General features: G+C 45.7%; 2 protein-coding genes across 4 annotated transcripts; both read right to left on the bottom strand.

Annotated features, from left to right (window-relative positions):
• Nucleotides 1-566: 566 nt before the first annotated feature.
• On the bottom strand, nt 567-3866 carry LOC115673607 (uncharacterized). 2 transcript variants are annotated; one of them, XM_056314403.1, is made up of 7 exons: nt 3737-3866; nt 2373-3035; nt 1585-2221; nt 1386-1486; nt 1201-1290; nt 973-1100; nt 567-881 (listed from the first exon to the last, which is right to left on the bottom strand). In XM_056314403.1, exons 2-7 carry the CDS (start codon nt 3000-3002, stop codon nt 737-739), a joined length of 1731 nt encoding a protein of 576 aa, XP_056170378.1. In that variant the 5' UTR covers nt 3003-3035; nt 3737-3866; the 3' UTR covers nt 567-736. The 2 variants fall into 2 exon arrangements, with proteins under 2 accessions (XP_056170378.1, XP_030451680.2); XM_030595820.2 differs by having other exon boundaries at nt 2373-3038; nt 3737-3863.
• Nucleotides 3867-6258: 2392 nt separating this feature from the next.
• Nucleotides 6259-12951, bottom strand: LOC115673510 (probable serine/threonine-protein kinase PBL25). Of its 2 annotated transcripts, XM_030595704.2 has the most exons (8): nt 12485-12951; nt 10804-11235; nt 10174-10545; nt 9337-9558; nt 8094-8465; nt 7754-7997; nt 7523-7670; nt 6259-7124 (listed from the first exon to the last, which is right to left on the bottom strand). In XM_030595704.2, the coding sequence occupies exons 1-8, from the start codon at nt 12513-12515 to the stop codon at nt 6747-6749; spliced, it is 2199 nt and encodes a 732-aa protein (XP_030451564.2). In that variant the 5' UTR covers nt 12516-12951; the 3' UTR covers nt 6259-6746. The 2 variants fall into 2 exon arrangements, with proteins under 2 accessions (XP_030451564.2, XP_056170377.1); XM_056314402.1 differs by lacking the exon at nt 12485-12951 and having other exon boundaries at nt 10746-10945.
• Nucleotides 12952-22515: the final 9564 nt, after the last annotated feature.

Below are 22515 nucleotides of genomic sequence, written 5' to 3'. Positions count from 1 at the left end.
AAAAGGGGACGATTCACGGAACCTAGAGAAGAAACCGTACAGAAATCCGTCACGTAGACATAGGGATAATGCCTTCGGTTAAGTAGCTCATCATGTCATTACAAAGTCAATGCCGTACAAAGGTCGTAAATGTAGTTTGTAGGGCGCTCGTCGCATCTTGGAATTTTTTTTTATCCTTTTTATATTATTATTATTTTGGTCAAGAATATGTTATCCTATCGATAGCTCGAGCAGTAAAGGATTCTGCATTATTGTGATTTTTGAGCGGTGCCTTTAATAATTCGTTGTGTTTCGGATGCATTATGGTTATGAATAAATGTGAATTTGACAAACCATACTACAAGATCTGGGCTGATGTTGTCTAACAAGCTTCTTCACGAAATTGCTTTTCACTTCCAGATAATCCATGGTTAGAATTCAACTGATCAGTACCAGTCATGGCCAGTCCCCAAAAGATTACAGGGTTGGCCGGGCATGGCCCAACGCACTACAATGGCAGGCACGGCGGGCCGGTGGCCTAGGCCGGCCCGTTCGCCACCCTTAAAACGTAGTCTCAGGAAGACATGTACCAATAAATGAGCTGTGTATTATCAGCAAATTAATCCCGGAGGGGTATATATGTTTCTACACCTGCAAAAACCTTGTCCTCCTGGCGACTCTAGATACAAATTGATATTGACAAAATAGATTCGCAAAGATATTCACGTGCCCCATGGCAGAATGCAGGTAGAGCTCCTCAGCATATTGCTCCTGTGAGCATCTTTTCCTGAACTGCCTGATAACATTGAAGACTGCAAAGAGGAAGCCTTGTCTTCGAGTCCCGATACTTATACGGGTTATTGCACGATGGCCCAACACAAGTTTCTCGAGGCGGAGGATAACTGCACATGGAAAACCAGTATATTGTTCAGCACTAGAGAAAGCCCCTGTAAGCACAAACAAATGTCTGCACTTATGAGTTGGGAGTTTTACCTGTTACTTTTGGAATCAAATATACTTGGGAGACCCATCTCATTTGGAAATGTAACAACAGTCCCTGTCGGACCCATGACCCACCTAATGGAACTTGATGCACGGATTGATTCATTGGCAGCCTTCTCCTAGAGGGCATAATACTTGTGTAAGAAAAATAAAATCTGTCTTCAAGGAAAGGTCCTAAAACTTGCATCAAAGAAGGTCCACTAATAAACACACAACTACCTCTGCCAATTCCTCCTGACGCTTCTTCATCTTATCTTCCCGTTTCTTCCTGCTGGAATCTTGCCCGAGTATTTTCCTAATAGCCTCAGCCTGTCAAATACAGCAAGAATGCCATCTCAGTTTGCCCATCTTATCAACATCTCAGAAAACAGAAAAAAAAAACACAAAACACCAAGAAATCATACCTCAGACTCTCGTGCAGCCTTTTCATTTAGCACTCTACGTCTCTGTGCAGCCTCAGCCTTCTTAAGTTGTTGCTCAACTTCTGAGAGTTTCTCCTTTTGTTCTACAATTAACAGATGGCGATATGAACACACAAACACCAAAAGCAATTACGAAATTTTCAGAAACAATTCTCATTGCATGTACTATGAAAATGCTCACTTCTTGGTGGCGCAGGTGGTAATCCATTGGGGTATTCAATTGAACCAGCTGTAACTGAGGCATCTTTACTAGATTGCAGGGCCCTTTGACGGGTCGTAAGAGTCATTTCCTTTCTGTTATTATCCATCAAGGTATCCACAGATTCTTTCTTCTGCCTTTTCTTCTTTCTACCTTGAAGTTCACCATCAGATCCAGTTTCATCTTCTTCCTCATATTCCGTCTCATCAGAAATTCTGTCTGCTCTTGGCTTCTTCTTTCCATCGTTGCTGCCCTTAAATGCACCAAGTCGTTCTATGTCAGACACACTGGCAAGTTTGCGCTGTTTCTTGCTCGATCCTTCATCATCTTCCGTATAACCCCCACCAATCTTTGAAGTTTTAAGCTTCTCCAGATACCGCAGCTCATCATCTTCATTATCGTCGAATTCACCATCCATTAACCGTTTCTTGGGCACCCGCTTGCTCTTGCGAACAGGCTCAGACTTATCCCCTTGTTTACCAGAACCGTTCCTTCCAGACACTTTCCCCATCGAAGAGTCTTCTTTCCCAAAGCTAAAGCCACCTTTTGAAAAATCTTTCCAAGGAATGCCCTGCAAGCCGGTCCTCTTATCTAGAGAAGGGGTGCCATCTAAATTTCCCTGCTAAGATTACGTTTTAAATAGAAGGGTATCAATCAGAAATAAACAGGGAACAACAAAAGCAACGACCATTTTTGAAAAAATACCCAAAGTAAATACAAAAGATACTGCTGCATCTAAGTAGGTAAACATAATTAGCGGCTCTAAGTACCTCAAGATTCGGCCTTTGCCTTGGCTTCAAAGAATCTAAAGCTCGTGAACTCTTCACAAAAGACCCACTCTCATGTGTGCCATTAGAGGTGGAAATTGTATGTGTAACACCTCCCACTTTTAGTTTTACTTTCTTAACCTTGTTTTCGTTTCCTACTCCATCTATAGTCATGGCTGACTGCCCTGGACCTTGACTTTCACCATTCCTCCCCCCGTAATTATCAGGAGCCTTACTAGTACTTTTCCAATTAGCAGGGGCCAGAACACCTTCACTAGATCGCTTGTTACTAAGCCCACTTCGTCCAGGCTCGTTATTGTAAAACGCATCGAAAGCTTCGTCATCCCTCCTCACCTTCTTCTGCATTTTCTCAGAATCAACTGCCCCAGAAGAAACACGGATGACGCATTGGTTAAGGTTAAACTCCTTTCTCCTGGAATTAGTGTCCCCACCATTATTGTCATCACTGGAGACCTTGCTCACATCGTCCGAAGCAGGTGCTGATGACAATGGTGAAAGATCATGACCTTCATATGAATGTGAGTCAGATCGAGGACGGCGAGCTGCACGGGTCCTCTTCTTCCTCACAGCGCTACCAAGAATTTCAAATCGAGTAGCGCCAAATTCCTCCATGAAAGTGAACTACTTCAGCAGCAAATTATGTTCCTACTGAATCACAAGACATAAAAATATCATGAACACCAATAACCCATGTAAAAAAGACAGATGCTGCACAAGAATCAGAGCAATATAAACACATTGGCATCAGCTAAAGTGACTTGTGCAGAAGACAACTAGAAAATTACGTCTGCAAAAAAAAACAGAACTTGCCCCTGAGAAAATCAACAATAACAATGTCTCACGAGAAAACCAGGCTCCACTCCAGGACCCCTCTTGATACTTGGGCTCCCCAAACAGACATGTCGAATCAAGAAAAATAAACCTCCCGGATTCTTTTAAAGCTATAAAGCCCACGCAAGAGCACCAGGAGCATGACCCCCAAAATCCCCAGAAAAAATACGAAATTGCACAATAATGCATCAATCCAACAGACCAAGAGAAAAGACATAGCATTAGCCAGCATCACAAGTCAAGCAAATTAAGACCAGCAGGATTCACAAAAGGTCACCCACAAGAATCAATCCCCAAGACAACCAAAGCCCAATCCACGTTCAAGACAATCAAAGGCAAACATACGCATAACAATCACGCCACAACAAGAACACGCATTCACGGATTCACCGCACCCAAAGAACCAACCCCGACCGCATCGCACCGAAAAATCCCCCAGGAATCCCACAAATCGCGCACCAAGCATCCACGCGAAACCGACAAGAACCAAACCAAAAACCCAGCCGACGCATTACCTCAACACCCCGGATTCGCGCCGCGCTAGAAGAAACGGCGAGCCGCGCGCGAGAACCGAGCCGACCCGGACATCGACGGAACCAGAAGCGAGGCCGAGGCCAGAGGAAGGGGGCACCAAAGGCGAAGAGGGAAGGACCGCCGGCGGGCCGCGGGCGGCGGCGAGGCGGAGAAGCGGCAGGGGAGGAGGGGGAAAAAACTTAGGGTTAGGGTTGGAGTCGGAGGGGGGGCGAGGATGCTGGGTCAGACGAAAGATGGTGGTGGTGAGGTAGAGATAGGGAAAGCGAGAGGTCGTGTGATGGTAAAGAAGGAGACGAGGAGCGCAAATAACCTTCGTGTCCTCCTCCATATTTTTGCTACTTCCACACCACCCCCCACCCCCAAACACAACACCAAAAAAAAAAGAAAAGAAAAACCCGAAAAACACTTCGTCTTCCTCTCTCTAATCTCTCCCTGTGGTCTCTCTCTCGTTCTCTCTCTAACTCTACCTCTCTTTCTCTCTCTTCGGCTTTCCTTTTAATTTCTTCGCCTCTCCTCTTCCCACGCCTCTCTCTCTCTACGCACGCGAGCTTGATATCTGCTGCAAAAAAACAAACCAACACACACGACGGTGGCGCAGGTTAAGGGGGGAGAGGGGACGGAGGCGCACGTTAGCGGCGCCGCGCGCGGGGCCGCAGCCTGTCCAGGCGCGACGCGTGTCGCGTGCTGATTGGATGGGACATCATCGCGCTGCGAGGAGTTTAATGAGGGGGGAAGTCCGGGGTGGGACGGGACCGGGGGGGGGGAGATGATTTTCGCTCCCGCTTTTTGCAGAGGGGGGCGGGGGGGTGGGGGCACGGAAAATTAGCTTTTGCACTTTGCCAGCCTTGTTGGAACGGGGGACGTACGTGTATCTTTGCCCCAGATCGATTGCTTTGGTTTTAGTGATTAAATAATCATCGATTCCGCGATAATTGGCGCAATTTTAGAAGAATAAAATTCGATCGATAAAAAAATATATATATATTTTCATGGGTTGTTTTCAAAACGATTGAGCATGCTCGTGAGGAAATTGGGGGATTCTATTTCACCCGGTGCCAATCGTCGTCACCGACATCGATTCGTTGGCTAAGTGGTTTGGATTCCCACGTGTCGGTCCCGAGTCACCTCTCTCACGTCTTCATCTGTCGATCATCATCATGACGGACCGATTCTAAATCGTCAGTCGTCAATAGATCGATTCCTCGAATTGCCGTTTATTGATTCCTGATTTCTTTTCTAATCAATCTAATGTCGATGTCAATTGGTCTCATTTGTCGCTGGCGATTAAACGCATTGAATTCCACAACGATCGGGCTTTAGATCGACCTTTGCGAAGCAAGAAAAGCAGATCTTGGTATGGGCGCCTGAAAGAAGCACGTTAAAACGGGAAATCTAATTCGGAGATGCATGTGAAGCTTGTAACCCAAATTCGAATAACACCTCACGAAACGGCTTTTACCAAGTAAAAGCCCAGAGGTTTATGGAATTAGTACAACGACAGACGAGGACAACGAAAGCACGCACAACACATAGCTAGAATCCGACAAGAAAAAAAAATAGAGTATTGGTTATTACCTTGATGAGATACAAAAAACAGAGCAAGAGAGGGAGGCGAGAGTCAAGAGTCGAGATGAGACCGCAAGAGGTAGGCGTCGAGCTCGAGCGAAAGGGACATGACTCAGGCGAGAGAAGGTGGCGTCATGTGAGGGTTGACCGAGAGGGACGCAACTCAGGCAAGAGAGGGGGAGAGTGAGGCGTGAGAGCCGAAAGGGAAAGAGGAGGCACGAGAGGCAATTAGGGTTTACCCACACTACAATCATTGCCGCTCTTTAAGAATAAAAAAATAAATCGGTCCGATCCGGATGGTCCGATTCCCACCATAGAATCGGAAACCGGACCGAAAATCACTGGTAATTGAAATCGGACCGACGGCCTCGGAAATCGCTCAAATTTGATCGGTTCTGTTCGGTTCAAACGGTTCTTATTGGTCATCCCTACCTATAAAAAGCGTGACGAGAGTCAAAGGGGGAAAAACCGGAGAATATCTCAATCGTGCACTGGCTTTTATCAGGAAACTCATTTTGGAAATTATTCCAATGCTATTTCCTCCATCAAGCATTCACGAGACTTGCTTATGATGGTCCTCAACTATTCCCCAGAATAGAGAATCTCTTTTGGCCAACATCTATACGAGGTTCACCTATCATGTTACATTAATTATATCTCCCACTATAGACATCGTTAATGGTGCTCATTAACGAGAGGAGTATCTCGACAACAGGGCTTAGTTCTCAGATAATGTCTGATATCACCTAGGGTTAGATAATCTCTCGCGCGTTTATGCGATTATTCCGTTGCTGCTGAAAGCTTGTCATTCGGGTTACAAGTTTCGCAAACCGAGTCAACTCCATTGGTGAAAAAAGGACCGCTTCTGTGCCCTTCGAGTTCGCAATCGCTGGCAGAAATGGCTATGCGTCAAAAGCTCATTCAGCAACAGCAAAAGGGCGAAAAGAAAACGATTCAATCTCGGCCCAGACATGTTTCTGACTCAAATACAATCACTCATCACCATCAAGAGAGTAACCTAACAGGATCCAGCTAATCGGGAAGCAGAGACTACCAGCTATGAGCTATGCAAACAAACGGAGGTGCTTGAAAGACAAGCCGGAGAAAGAAGGAAAACATAAAAGAAACCCTAAAAACTGCAAGAAAATAAGCTAAAAAGATATATACAAAATTTCACCCAAGTTGAGAACAGCCACTCTAGAGGAAGGAACACTTGACAGTGGCTGTTCTCAACAAGGGATAACAAACAGCACTCTCTTCCAGTCCGGTTCTTCCCCCATCTCGCCCAAATAACAAAAGAAAAAAAAATTCAAAATCGGAAGAGAAGAATTCTCCAGGTCATAGGTGCTGTACCAGCTGGGTAATTTTCTGGTTATCTTGGGCAGTCAAAATAGTGTAAGATAGACTGGCTACTGGATATTCTTTTCATCTTCCTTCATGAAGATCTTCAGAATAGACTGCAGTTCTAGAGAGGTTGTCGTTGTCGAAAGTACTTAAACCAGAGTAAGGACCAGATGAGAACATCGATGATGTCCCATCTGATTCAAAGGTTGTAGATGACTGCCTAAGGTTGGGTCTGGCATTGGTGGAATTTAGCATTGTGTCCTGATATTCGGTGGCACGCTGCACCATTTTAAGCGATTGTACCACTTCACCCATAGTAGGCCGTTGACTTGCCTCAGGAGCAACGCATGCAGCTGCAATTGTGCAAACCCGCACAAAATCTTCCTTTGGGTAGTTACCACCAAGCCTAGGATCAGCAAGTTCTTCCAGCCGGTCCTTGTCTCTAAGAATTGGCCTCGCCTGAAAGAAACATGAGCAATGTTGAATTCATACTACATGACTTTACAAGTGAAGCACATTTGACTCATCTATATAGAGAGATAGCACAAACACGTTTGGTGCATAGAATTGAGTAATAGCCAGTTGAAAGAGCACTTCAACTTAGCAACTACATTTGACACGTAAGAGTGCGAGAGAGACAGAGAGAGTATCTCCAGAAGTTCGCCTTTGAAATCTAACAATTATAAATGATTTAGGTTCTACTAACAAAGTTTATGAATGAGAACTGTATTTAGTTCTTATAATTGACAGCACAGACTTAAGTCACCTGGGGAGGAACAAGCTTCTCATCTTGAAAAACTTTGATCATGAGCAGGAGAAAGATCATGAAAACCAATGGAGAAATTAATTATACTAACCCAAGTGACAAGATTCTCCTGTCCAGATGGCTGTGCCATGTCTACAGGCTTCCTTCCAGTCAATAACTCAAGTAGGACCACTCCATAGCTATAAACATCACTCTTCACAAGTAGATGTCCCGTCATTGCATACTCCGGGGCCACGTACCTGCGAATTACCCCACTCCATTTTAGCACTGCTGTACAAAAGGATAAAACTATTTTCAATTGAGACAACAGAGATATACTGACCCAAATGTGCCCATCACACGAGTTGACAAATAATTTGTCCTTCCTTCAGGTGCCTGTTTGGCCAGGCCAAAATCTGCAACTTTTGCATGAAAGTTGTTCTCAAGCAATATATTGGATGCCTTGAAATCTCGGTGGATCACACAAGGCTGTGAGTCCTCATGTAGGTATGCAAGTCCTCTGGCGGCATCAAGAGCAATCTTCATTCTGGTATCCCAGTCCAAAGGACAGTTCACTCCAAGAGGACCTAAGAAAGAACAGAGATATTTTTATCCATTAGGGATAAGATTGAGTAGTCATGAAATTGTTGGCGAACCTTAAAAAACAAGAGCGGGAAATTCACCATGAAGCCAGGCCTCTAAACTCCCATTTGGTACAAGCTCATAACAGAGCAAATTTTGTGAAGATTCGGGACTGCTATAGTAACCCACAAGTTTCACAAGATTACGGTGATGCAACCTGCTCAGCATTTCAACCTCAACCAAAAACTCTTTATCACCTTGTTGACCTCCACTAGTGAGTCTCTTGATTGCTACAGCAGTACCATCACTTAAGACACCTTTGAAAACCCTGCCAAACCCACCCTCTCCAAGTATGCTCTCCTGCGCAAAGTTGTCAGTTGCTTTTTTGAGTTCTTCATATGCAAGAACACGTGTACTTGATGGGTGGGGAAGAGAACCTACAACTGGAAGTGAATCTGGAGTCCTCGGCTTAACTGAGAAAAAACAGGATGTAACTCAGATGAAATACTGATCGAAAGAAGTTAGTTATACTATAGGGAGGTAGACAAAAAACGACAGGATCACTCCTCAAGTTAATATTCTCAATTCTACGCTTGAGAATCTGGTTCAGAAACAGTAAACCTTTTTATATTAGCTATATGCTATGTTGCGGATCCGCTTTCTTAATGTCCCAAAACTTATGGATATGCAGGCAGCCCAATGGAATGTCATAGCTAAGTCTTTGTTTCTAATCTAAGTGCTGCGAATCCTGGTCATTCAGTTCCCGCTGTAATGTAGTTAATTTACTGAGGTTTGTAATGGTTTCATATCCGCAGCACTTCTATCCTATATGAGTTGTAGCATCAGTAAAATATTCCGAATGCATCACACCATATGCAAGATCAACTGACTAACATGATGCAGAAAATACTTGGATGGGATTGTAGTTTTTCTGCAAGATGATAGCGATAAGCATTAGATCCATTCTCAAAATTGTAAATGATGTTCACAAATCGAGCAAACTTTATTTATCTCAGATCCTCACACATTCTCATTTAAAAAAAACAAGAAAATTCTGTTCAAAGAATCACAAGAGAATCATTATATGTAATGGCATCCTGATCCATCTACTATAAGAGATCAGTTTTCTGATCAGTAAAAGTCCATCCATTATAAGAGACCATTAAAGCATCAAGCTGAATACTTCAACAAAACCATATATCAATATACAGTTAAGGATTCCGATTATCTAGCTTCTAAGAATCTATATTTAAGGACCATGAGCATGTTGTCGTTGTCATTGTGATCAGCAACTACATGCACTTACAACATAGCAAAGCAGGCATGCCAGTTCAACAAACGTACCAATATCCGTTGGACTGATTTCCTTAGATGCCTCAGACTTTCCCCTTCTGGAAGTGCATGCACATATTATAAGCCCCATTATAACAATCACCATTGCAATGCCCGCACCAATGCAGATTATAAGGACCACACTTGAATGCTTTGCCCCATCCGAAGGGTTAGATGGTGTAGCAGTTGGTTGATGAGGTTGTGCCACTGGCTGTGTTGTCGCAACAATGGGAGCTGCATCACATGCAATGGCAACAGCGATCAATTAAACAAACATCCCTCATATGGGAACAACCTCTCAGACCTCAACATAAAATTAAGCAGCACTCTCTAGGGTATCCCAACAAAGATCTACAGAGCTTCTCAAAACTGGATAACCATTCATCTCTTCTTTGACGTAATAGCATTTAACTCACACTATAGTAGACTGCATGAAGAGATGAATCATCAAAAACTGAGGCATGCATTCCATGTATTTAAGTCAATTCCACAAGAACTATAGATCAGATACATCTATTGGCCTTATATAATGTAACAAGAAAGCAAGCCAGAAAACCATAAAACAGCACCTTTCCGCATTATTAGGCAATTAAAAGGTTATTTTGCCAAAGAATGTTCTTTGAACTTCTTAACGGTTTCCAAAGAACCCGGATACACTCAAATCACTTCTTTAGATTTTCCTTTTACATAATCACTGTTGTAAGCCTAGACCATACAATGGCAATCAAACTTCAGAAAGCTTCCATGATTATTCAAACAGGGAATTGGAGCATTTTCAACTCTTTGATATCTAGAAGGTATACGGAGTTGATACAAACATGAGAAACAGATGCCTTGGGCGGGGTTTACCTTCAGAAGATGGAGGTGCCTTGAACCAAGTGATGTTCAAAAGTTCATAATCACCCACCAGCGCAGGGCTTAGACGAACCCGATGTAAAGAGAGGGAAGAGTTGATTGCATATACATCACTAGCTGAGAAACTCAATCCCGTTTGCGGAGTAATATCCATTGATATATTTAATCTTGTAAAGCTGAGCATATAAAAATTTATCAACTGTATTTGAGAAACTTGCAAGCCCAGCTGAGAAGCAAATTCTTGGAGAAAAACATTCCCATCAGGATTTTGAGATACATTTAGCAGCAGAAGGTCAAGCTTTATGGGATAAACACAATGGCAACCTTCGCTGCCCCGTTTTAGCACCATGTTGGGTTGGCAACAATCTGTCAAAAGCAGGAGTGAATGAACATGATAATGTCAATTAGCTCACAATGATAAAAGTCTGAATAGAAGAAGAGAAGGCAAAGAGGACCGGTTGCCAATTTATTTTGTTTACCCCAACATCACTTCGATGCCATACTGTAATGAAACAATCAACGACTACTCTAGAATCTTTCCAATCGTTATCATTTATCAAACCCACCTTTGAGAGAGACAATTACTAGATAGCGATAGGAAAATGCATCGAGGATGCAACGTACTTGAGACATTATGCGACAGCGGTGGCTCAGCCAATGTGGCTGGAACTGTAGCAGGACTGGATTGAGTTGGGGCAATATCAGCCAGGCTGGCACTTGGAGGCACCAAGCTGCTCCTCTTCATTGATGGCTTGGACAAGCGTGAACTTGTTGGGGGGTGACCAGAAGTTATCAAGGGGTCATAATGAGGTGAATGATCTGGCGACAAAACAAGTACAGGTGCAGCCTGAGGAGAGATATGTCTCCGCCATTGTCTGTGTGGTAACTTCTTTGGAGGGGAAAGATCAGGAATAGCAGGAGTGCTCACGGTCGCACTCGGAGATATTGGTGATGCTTGAACAGAATTGTAGTTTGAATCAGCAGATATGATGAAAATAACATGACAGGAGATGACGATCAGTTTCAGCAACAACCGTTGCACATCAATCCTTTTTCCTGCAATTTGAGAACCAAGAGAAGTCGAATTTAACAAAATCCAACGCAATAATCATGGAAATAACCTGCGGCTAATTCGCTACACGATCGTGTTAACTCTTTTCTTTTTCTGGAACAAATTATAGATAACCTGACTCTAGAATGTGTCAGATTGTATTTGCGAACAAGTGACTGACAAAGTGATACTACACTCACACGTCTCTCATTCATTAGGCATTTTTGAAGGCATTTATTAAATATTGATTCAACACCTGAATGGTCGACCATTGAGCTCAGTGTTCAACAGAATGTTGTTTGTCCAATATAGCCAGTGGAGGACACCAACAACAAATGAAACTTGTCTTGGATCTACTGGAAACCATAAGGCTTTTCTAGTCCTACAGAGTGAGCATAGCAAGTTGTAAAGGCGTCTTAGGTTAGTGATCAAAGATCACAAGCTCATTGAGTCAATACTTGAGAGCTCAAAATGGGTATAAGTAAATGCTACAGCTTACCCAACATATGGGATTATTTTCGATAAATGCTCTGACAAAGGCCACTGGAACCGGTTGAAACAGCATCACCTTCTAATCGTTTTTAGTCGGCAATTTACCACGCAACAAGTGAATGCTTCTGTCAACTACACTTCCACTCCATGTCGACAGAAGCGGGATGATGTCAAAAGTCGGATTTGTCTATTTATGCGCACTCGTGACGAAATTGAGCATGCAATGAATCGAGATTGCTCTACGACCAAGCTCTCGATTAAAAGGAAAAGAGGTTTGCAAGAACAAGTGAGGTAGGAACGGATTTTTCACTTCGAGTCGCTCCTTGAAACTCCTGGTGCACGCAGATTAGAGGTCTCGTATAAACGGGAAATCCAGAAATTTGGGTTAGTTCAACCCGAACTCCCGCACAAACACAAGTTACCTATTAATCTAAATCGTGTCGCCAACTAAGGCTTCTAACAGGCCCCCGAACCGGAAGGATTCTGTCGGAAAACACGTACACGATTGAAAATGGTGCGAAGTTTATCTTCCTACTGAAACTAGTGACTTGCCAGCCTGCTTCCGCTCTCATTCCTCTGAAGAACCAGAGCAAAATCAAATGCTAGGCATCGAGAAACCGACACGGTCCATTCCCTCTCCCGAGCGCGAACTCCCAATCCTCCGAAACATTCAGCATCGAATCAAGCCACTCGAGGAGACCGCGGTCTCGTCAGAATCAAAGCGACGAGCGAAACTAAGAAATCGAAGCAAATCTCTATTACCTCCGGCGAAGAACCGCTGGAGCACCGACATCACCGACGGCGCCAGATCTGCGAGGATTCCACCAGCGGCCGAGATCGCGCGCCGAGCAGCAGCAGCAGCAGCAGCCGCGACGGCAACGGCGGCAACGGCAAGAAGCGGCACCACGAGCTCCGCCCAGGGGGGGTTAATCGAAGGAGGATCCGGCGGCGGCGGAGGAGGCGGCGCGGCGAGAGCAGCAGAACCGCGGCGAGGCTCGCCGGGAGGCCAGCATCCTCAGCGGCCGGGCCGAGCCGGGCCGAGCCGAGCCGGCGCGCCTCGAAGCTCCCGGAGCAGCAGGAGGGAGGGAGGAAAATGTCGAGCTCTCGGCGCGAGGCGAGAAGTAGAGAACTGTGTCGTTATCTTCTGCCGCACTTCACCCGTCTTTCGTCGCGTGCGACATCGAGTGAAGAAGAAGAAGGAAGAGAGGACTGAAGAGAAGCAGCAGCATTTTCTTTTTCGGCTCGTGGATTTTGTTTGTGTGTGTATTTGGGGAAACACGTTTCAATTCGCTTTTCTTTTTCTTTTTTTTCCGTTCATTTTATAATTTTATTGATTTTGTCGACCATATAGTATGATATCTAAATGGCTTGGATATAATAATCCTTGGCCAGGCAAGTTTCTCTCTAATGTACAAAATGATGAAAGCTATACCCACAAGCAAGATCAACATCCAGAATTTTTTTTTCTAAATCGGGGGTATCACAAATTGAAAGCGAGATTAATGACATGTGAATCGGGTGCTTGATTCCTCGAAGCAATTCCTTTTTTATAGTAATACGAATAATCCAAACTTTTCAATTAAGGGAGATGTTAAGGAGTTCTCAAGATAGTTATTGCGCCTCATTGAATGTGTTTTAAAAATATGAAATTGTCAATCTGGAGAAGTAATTACTCTTCCTAAAAGTGCAATTTTTCGATTTTCAAAGTGTCTCGAAATCGTTTATTCCTTTTATAGTCAGCTTAAAACGCTTATTAACAAAATCCTTTAATATACCTAGATCGTCCGGTTTAACCATTTTGATTTTCATATCCTGAGTTTTTCGGTGTCTTTCGTTCGCTCAATTCATTTGTGCTGGGTGCGTGCGAGCGCGACAAGGGAAGTTACGTAGCCCACTGAGGGACGTAATTCTCGAGTCATAATGGATTGTGATTTTTTGCGTTTTATTTTTCGCAACTATTATATAAAAAAGTCGCGGCACGCGTAAAAATTTTAAATTTTTTTTTTTTTTTTACAGTTAGCGAAGGCGGATTCGTTTTTTTTCCCTTTTCTTTAAGGGAGGGACATCGCTGCTCGAGGACGACGCCCCGCGCCACGTAGGCGAAGGATGGGGGGGCGGATTTTTCGTTCTTTTCACCTCGGGCCCCGGGGGGGGGGGGTGGGGCCCACGTAACGGAAAGGCCCGCCCTAACGGTAACAAGCGACGTGACGGGAGCGGAATCCAATGCGACGTTGACCGCGGACCTCCTCACGACGCGACTCGGTCCCCGCCGCGCGAGAATTCGCGATTGGTGGGGGGGAGGGGGGAGGGGGGAGGGGGACGATCTGGACCGTCGAGTGTGGGGGGGTGGGGCCCCCTCTCGCGCGGAGGACGGCTATCGATGGAAAGGCGGGGAAGGAAAAAAGAGGGGCGGTGAAATCAATTTTTTTTTCCGGGACGGGGGAAAGAATCGTGATGATGATTCGCGATAGAGTTAGGTGGTGTCCTCGATCGGAGGACGGCCCGGGACCCCACCACGACCTCCTGGTGGCGGTCGTGCCGGTGCGAGCCCTGGCGCGCCCGCCACAGCCAGACGTGCCTTCCTCTGCCCTTTTTCGATTTGGCCAATCGGTCGTCGCGGGGCCACGGTTTCCCAGGCGTTCGGGGGGGCTAAGACGGAGGAGGGCCCCAGGTTCTTTACTTGGCAGCGACGGGATATGATGGAAGTGTCTCTATCGGTATCCTAGTCATCACTTTGCTACGAGACCAACACCACAATTCGTTAATTGAATTGTTTAGCTTTTTTTTTTTTTTCTTTTTCATTTTAAAAATGATGGAGTTACTTAATTTGGTTTCGGTTTATCGGAACACTTCTCTATTCGAAAAGTAGTCTCTGATCGCATCAAATAATAATCGTTTGTTCGATATCATCTTCCGCTTTTCATATTCAAAATTGATTGTTTATTTTTTTTTAATGTTTCATGATACCTTTCGCTGCTAATTTACGTAAACCGGATGTTGAGCCCTGTCGTTCGGGAATTTATGAGCCTTCTTGATGGCAGAGCCGGCTTCCATGGACATCAATTGTTCACGAATTGCGTTTTACATTTTCGTGCGCTCCAAAAGAACGCGTGCAAGTGCCGAGTACCGATCGAATCATCGGGAGAGATCCGACTCACTGTGCCTTACGTGAAATACCTTTCTTTCGTACAATCCTCCTTTGCACTGTCTGTTCATCATATAATATTACCAACTAGCGAACTTTTAGCCTTGTAATTGTGGGTGTTTATGCATTCACTTTCAAAGTGAGGAGAAGACCTGCCTCTACCTTTCGCCAATTGAGTAGCTAGCAAGATGGCTTTGCACTTCGGATTGAAGAGCTGACCCTGCTTGGACATGGGCCCCTGAGCAGCTTCGAGCTCCGCCATTACGATCCCGTCCTGCCAGGACCGAACTGCCAGGAGAGGATTGGTTTGCAAATTCGACAACTCCATCCTGTGGCGGGGACCGAGCATCTCATGGGGACCAAGTTTGAATTATAGGAAGTAGTACTGAGACTGTTCTATGTCCACCCTAGAGCTACTTCCAGTATGGAATACTCAGTCAATTCGAAGACACGATACATCGTGAAAACAGATAGACACAGCCAGACAACCGGGCATAATAGAGAGAAGGCACTAGCAGCATCCCGTGAACTTCTCGATGCCCGTCTTTGTAAGCAACAAGTCTCCTAATGATATGTCCAGAGGTACCCAGTCACGGTTGAACACCAGAATGCTGCTGACATCTTGCTTGATCTACCTGTAGAAGTGAACTGGGCATACCGCATGAGCCGGGTAAGGCTAGTCATACTGTCTCTTTGTCATCATAGCACGGGCTCGCTTGCACACTCATGGAACGAAAAAGGTAATGTGGTTCTAGGACACCAACAGATGTAAAAGTCAAAGATTTCCTTCGGTTAGAACATCCCAGTAGGTATACCACCAGGCAGATGAAGACGGTCTCAACAAGTTCAGCGATGAAAAGGCGCCCATAAGACACTTCAAAAGCTTTAAGCAGGATAATAAATCGATTGCTACTGCTGCCAAAGCATTTTGGGAAGTTCATTGAGCAAGAAAATCTTCGGTATCATAAAAGTTCATGTCCAACCTAATAAGCCTGAAGACTCGGAAGTACATAACAGTCGTAGGAAAATGTAGACTGAGTAAGGAGGTTTAAATGATGAGTTACTCTCCTCTTTTTCTCTGCCTCTCATCTCTCCCTTTATTGCTGTTTCCCACAAGATTCGTTTACACAACTGATCACTTACATCTCCTGGCCTTCTTTGACTCGGATTGGACGTGATGTCGCTGTTTGGTTTCTGGCTTTCTTTCGGCCCGTGATCATACCGAGCCTTCAGCGGCCTCCCCACACTGTTACGTTGGTGTGCGTCGGCTCCGTCCTTCTTGTCAATGCCAGTTCGGCTTGCTCCAACGAGGAGGAGGATAAGGAACCTGTATTTCTCTATGGACACGACGAGGTTAAGATCCATACTATAACAATGTCCTCGAATTTTTTTCCCACCCTATAATCAACCTACTGCACACTTTCCCTGGCAGCTTCAAAATTTCCAAATGTAGTCAAATTGGGGGAAAAGTGCCAAAAAAGTCCTAAACCTTTTGCATTAGTGCCAATTTAGTCCTAAACCTTTTTTTGGTGCCAATTTAGTCCTAAACCTTTTGCATTGGTGCCAATTTAGTCCTAAACCTTTTTTGGTGCCAATTAAGTCCTAAACCTTTTAAATTGGTGCCAATTCAGTCCTAAACCTTTTATTTTTGTGCCAATTTAGTCCTTGGTCAATTTTGGCCGAATTTGCCGACGTGGGCGCTGGCCGTGCGTGCAGTCCACCGGCGCCGACGTGGCGGCGACGTGGATAAATTAAATAATATTTTAATATTTTTTGAATTTTTATTTTTCCTTTTTTCTTTTTTTTTTTCCACTTTTTTTTTGGTTTCTTCTTCATCTGGCGGTCGCCGTCCGGCGCGCTCCCAGGCGTGGCCGGCGAGCTCGACCTCGCCGGCCACCTGGGCGGCCTCGCCGCGAGGCCGAGCCTCGCCATGGTCGGCGAGGCTCGACCTCGCCGGATCACGCAAGGTCGAGCCTCGCCCGGCCCGCGGCGAGGCCCGACCTCGCCGAGATCCGCGAGGTCGGGCCTCGCCCGACCATGGCGAGGCTCGAGCCCTCGCCGGAGGCTGCGGCGAGGGCGAGCCTCGCCCGACCATGGCGAGGCCCGACCTCGCCGGGAGCCGCGGCGAGGCGAGCCTCGCCCGACCAAGGCAAGGCTCGAGCCCTCGCCGGAGGCCTCGGCGAGGGTGTCGACCTCGCCGAGATCCGGCGAGGTCGGGCCTCGCCCGACCATGGCGAGGCTCGCCCGACCATGGCGAGGCTCGCCCGCCGCGGCCTCCGGCGAGGGCTCGAGCCTTGCCTTGGTCGGGTGAGGCCCGACCTCGCGGATCCGGATCGAGGTCGGCGTCGACCTCGCATCCGGCGAGGTCGGGCCTCGCCCTCGCCGCGGCCTCCCGGCGAGGGCTCGAGCCTCGCCCGACCAAGGCGAGGCTCGCCCTCGCCGGCCTCGGCCTCGGCGGGTCAGCCGGACCGGCGACCGGCCGAGTAAGGAGGAAGACAACCAAAAAAAAAGTGGAAAAAAAAAAAAAAAAAGGAAAAAAAAAAAAGTCAAAAAATATTAAAAAAATATTAAAGTTGTCCACGTCGACGCCACGTCGGCGCCTGTGACGCGCACGGCCACAGCGCCACGCTAGGCATCCGGTCTAAATTGGCCGGAGGACTAAATTGGCACAAAACAAAAAGTTTAGGACGAATTAGCACCAATTTAAAGGTTTAGGACTTAATTGGCACCAAAAAAGGTTTAAACTAAATTGGCACAAATGCAAAAGTTTAGGACTGAATTGGCACCAAAAAAGGTTTAGGACTAAATTGGCACTAATCAAAAGGTTAGGACTTTTGGCACTTTTCCCGTCAAATGGAGAAGGATACAATAGAACAGGTAATCTACTGTGATTCTGGTAGTACAGACAATGAGAGCAAAATGAAACAGAAACATGCAGTAATTTACAAACTAAAATCACCGTGTCCCGGGTTCAGTTTAGGATTGACATACGGCTTCATGCTCTTTCAAGAGATTGGTAGGGTTTCAAATTAGATTCGGTGAGGTGACCATGAATATCATATCCTAACTTTAGGAATGGTAAATCATTCCCCTTCCCGTCTAGAGAAGGTCTGATAATATCAAGTTGTCCCAACCCATTTTTCCGTAAATGGGGAAAAAGGACAGGGTTAGAGGAAATGCCAAATTAGGATCAACGGTCTCTGTTCAGTGCAAGTTCCCCCAAACCCTTACCTCGAGTGAAGTTGGGATATTCAATTTTAGTTACGATTAATCCCTATGGAATTTCATTTGAGGAGTCGTCACTAGTCTATTAGGGTCGATTAGAAACGAAGTGAGGTATTGGAGTATACCTCACTTCCTACGTAGCCAAATATCTGGGGATGGACACTTAATTACACTAGTTATCTAATGAGCACATTTTTGGTACATAAACTTGATTATTTGTAAACTAAGGCGTCCATGCAGTCTTCTGGTTCTAAGTGTCCATGCAATGTTTTTTGTATTTATTATGATCCTAAGACTTATCCTAACCAGGCTAAAAAGGATCAAAACAATCGATGTATTAAAAGTGCGAAAACTAAACACTCGGGTATTGAAAAAACTTGAAATAGAAGCGCGGAAATGGAAATCCGATATTTGTCGGGCAAAGAATAAACATCGCCTTGTTATTAAGTCTCGGGACAGCAACTCCCATGAGCTACCTAAAACTAAACTAGAGAAAAAAATCTTGAAATTTCGTTACACCGTGTGTAACTGTGTATAATATCTAACTGAGACTAAACAGGGACTCGGGCTGGGTCAGCGGATCAGGTCAGGATATGCTAGGTCAGATCAAGGATGCGGGCTGAGCTCTTGGGCCCTATGTGGACCGCCAATGGATTTCGCAAGTCTGGGCCCTTGATACAAGTTGGGCCTCGTTACTCAGCCCGCCCATCATTCAACAACTCTCAGAGCCCATTTTCTCTACGCTAACACTAAATCCATACTGAATTTATTTCTTAAGCCCATTTTCTATTATCCATTTTTTTTTTTTGATAATCGAGGTGTCCGCGCAGCCAGCGAGCTAGGGCTCAAACCAGCGGTGATGCCCGACTAATCCTCTATTATCCATTTTCACTCTCTTTTGTTTCTTTTTTTATTATTATTATATATATTTGTCCTTTCTTATTTCTACGTCATTCTCTGTGTTCAAGGTTATCTCTTTTAAGCCAAAACCAGCAAGATTAACTCTCCAATATCCGACAACTTCACTGAAAATAGAAAACTAAACACTTCATCCTCCACCATTATCCATAGAACAACCGCCCCGTTCACTGGAGCACCTCCATTCATGATTAACATTTAACATGGACTTCAGATCAATTGATAGAGCATTGAATACAAACCAATATAAATGCAATCTGAAATCCTACTCCGGTCAGGAAAATAAAGCATACAAAGAGTATTGAGGTGCGGGTGTGACATAAGAGCAAGTAAATTTTTGTAGAATAGAGCCGAACCAAAGAACTTCGCTAGCTTGCACCACCTTATAAACCTGAAATGGTATAGTATCGGACGAAAAGAGGGTCTTTTAAAAAAGAGGAATTAAATAGCACTTTGACGCACATTTAAGCCATCGATTGTCGCTTTGTTTCCTCGCCAGTGAGGACCAGTTCATCATTGAAGTTGTGATAAGCTCTCAGCCAATTCATTGTACATGAGAATCGGACTTAATATAGGAAGAAGCAACCTCAAACACATCACATCAAAATGTGCCTTTAGATTGAACAAAAACCGATATTATTTTTAGTCATTTTCAGAGACATTTTATCGAACACGTGATATGCATCGAAGGTATTGACTCTTGCCATGAAATCTAAACCGTGTTTTCGTCTAAAATCAATGTAAAATCGAGATAAGGACACTAGAAGTGCCTTAACTTTTGTACGGCGCTCATTTGAGTGCCATAACTTTTTTTTTCTCACTTGAGTGTAAAAAATTTGAAAAAGTGATCACTTGAGTGCCAAATGCCACTTGGTAGCCAGAAAATCTGACGTGGCTTTGCCGGAGCTGACGTGGACAATATTTTAATATTTTTTTTGAATTTTTGAATTATTAATTTTTTTAGCAAAAAAAGTTTTCAATTCCGGCGAGTGTCTTCGCCGCCGTGCCCGCGGCCGGTGAGGCCGCAATGGCCTTGCTAAGGGCGTTCGCGGCCGCGAGTGAGAGCCTTCGCGGCCGCAGGTGAAGCGGCCGCCGGCGAGGGTCATCGGTGACCCTCGCGAACCTTGAAAAAAAAAAGAAAAATAAGAAAGAAAAATAAGAATTTTAAAAAATCAATAAAATAACACTAAAAAAATCCATGTCGGATGAAAAATTAATTAAAAAATCCACGTCAGCTCATTTGCCGGAAAATGGCACTCAAGTGATCTATTTTCGCCGGAAGTGACACTCAAATAATCTATTTTACTACGCAGTGTAAGCTCGAGTGGCCATTTACGAAAGTTATGACTTCTAAGTATCCTTATCCCACGTAAAATCACAAAACCACCGCAAAACATTCAGTTACGGTACAGATTTCAAGTGAGTTACACATGAAGTACACCAGGCCACCGCCGTGAACATCAAGAACCGTCTCCGCACTGAGCATAGTCCCCGTCTCCCTCCCGATTCTGGAGTCTGGCACTTCCATCCATCCCCCTTTTCTCCGATTCCCGACTCCGAGAAGGAGGCAATCAAAGCCCTCATTGTTCTCTGATGTTCTCGTCGCCCCCCGAATCCAGAGCCAGCTCGGCAAAAAGCCCCAGGCGTGATCAGCAAAGCAGGATCGGAACGCCGATTCAGTTATGTTCTCTGCTGTGGACTGATGCAGGTCTAGACAAAGAAGAAGACCAAACCCGGGAGACAGGCGAATGCTAAAATGGAACCGACGTTTTTAAAACTCAGACCGGATGGGAACCCCTTGACCACCCCGTTTTTACTCGAAACCCGGCCAAACCCAAAACAACCGGACTGACCCGGATTTGCACCGGTAGAACTGGGATTGGAGTAAAGGCCTCGATGAGGATGCAATCAATAGAAGTCACGCCATACCTCTCTCTCAAAAATAGCAGCGAAGCTTCATCACTTAGGAGCGTATGTGAATACCCCTGAATACACAGCATTGAACGTCGCTGGATGAATCTATCATCTGGGCCAGCAAAAAAGCAAGCAAAGAAAATAGAGAAGCTCAGAACCAGCAAAAATCCGGGCGATCTGCGGATGATCCCGATAGACAGAAGCCGCTAGCTACAGTACAGAACAGACGCGGCGCGTGCCCCTGCCTCGCTCAATACGATCCGTCAAGTTAGGGAAGAAAGCGGTCTCTGAGGAGGAAGTCAGGCAGGGGGTGATTCGATGATTCGATTTCGGGCATACGCGTTTGACCCAGAAGAAGACGGGGAAGAAGAGCGTATGTCATCATAGCCCATGAACTTTGTGCCTTTTTCTCTCTTTGATTTTTGATAAAGCCTCCGATTCTCCTGGCTAAAGCTTCACGTGTTATGCGAATTCGACTGAGCTTTGTCTTGGCAGGTAGGGGTGTCAATGGGTCGGGTCGGATTTTCATGATACCTAACCCGACCCAAATATTGGACATATGTGTTCGACCTGACCCGAGACAAGACATGAACAAGATAAAGCTACACGATCGGGCCGGTTATGTCGGGTCGGGTCGGGGCGGATTTTGTGTTTCAAATAATGAGTTCAGAGATAGAGATAGAGATAGAGAGACGCCATTGGGACGATGAACGAGCATTGGGACTAGTCACAGGGAAAGCACCAGAGAGAGGGTTAAAGTGAGCTTTCGCATATAAACTGAATTAGACTCTCTGCTCTGCGAATCACCCAGAAAGCAGAAAAGCAGTAAGCATTGTGGCAAAATGGAAAGCAGGCTTGCAAAACGACCGAACCGCAAATCACCCAGAAAGCACAAGAATTTCGACACGCAGCGATGAGCAGTTGAATCGAACCCACTGAGATGGCGCGCGTGATCTTACCAGGAACATACATACGAGGCCGACGAGAAGACACGCTGCGAAGGCGTAGACTCTCTGCTCCACACCCACCCCGGAAAAAAAGAGAGAAAACCCAGGAACGGCATCAACGGGGAGGATCAAACAAGACATGGGTATGCGCAGAATCGGTCGAAAAGAGGAAGGAAAAGAGCGAACTCGACCTGCATAGGAGAGAGATTGCAGACACCATCTGAATCTTCAGCCAAGAGCTCATCTTGGCCGCCACCTTCTTCCCCGCCGAACAATGACTGGTTCAGCTTCCACATCGCGCTCGAAGGTTTGGACCTCGCGGCTTCGGAATCGCGCTATCGGCAACTGAGGACCGCTTGCGGTGGTGGTTCCCAGGGACAGAGACGGCGGCGGCGGCGTTGTTGTCGCCGGTCGATGATTTCGCCGTGCAGAACTCGGGGATGATGCGGTATTTCCAGAGGCGGCGGCGCGACGGCCGCGAGATCTGGTCGGGCAGCGTGGTCTCCGGCAGAAGGATGAAATCCTCCGCCGCCTGGCTAGGGTAGAAACAGGTCGTCTCGTTGGTGAGCTTGAGGGCGCCGCGGCCGTCGATCTCGGCGACGCTGCTGAGGGTGATGTTGCCGGCGGCGGCGGCGCGGCGGAAC

Source organism: Syzygium oleosum, unplaced genomic scaffold (genome assembly GCF_021117445.2).
Source record: "Syzygium oleosum isolate NSW1041296 unplaced genomic scaffold, Sole_v2.1 Sole_v2.09, whole genome shotgun sequence".
Lineage (NCBI taxonomy): Eukaryota > Viridiplantae > Streptophyta > Magnoliopsida > Myrtales > Myrtaceae > Syzygium > Syzygium oleosum.
The sequence above is the reverse complement of the archived record's forward strand: the minus strand, read 5'-3'. Positions and strand labels throughout refer to the sequence as shown.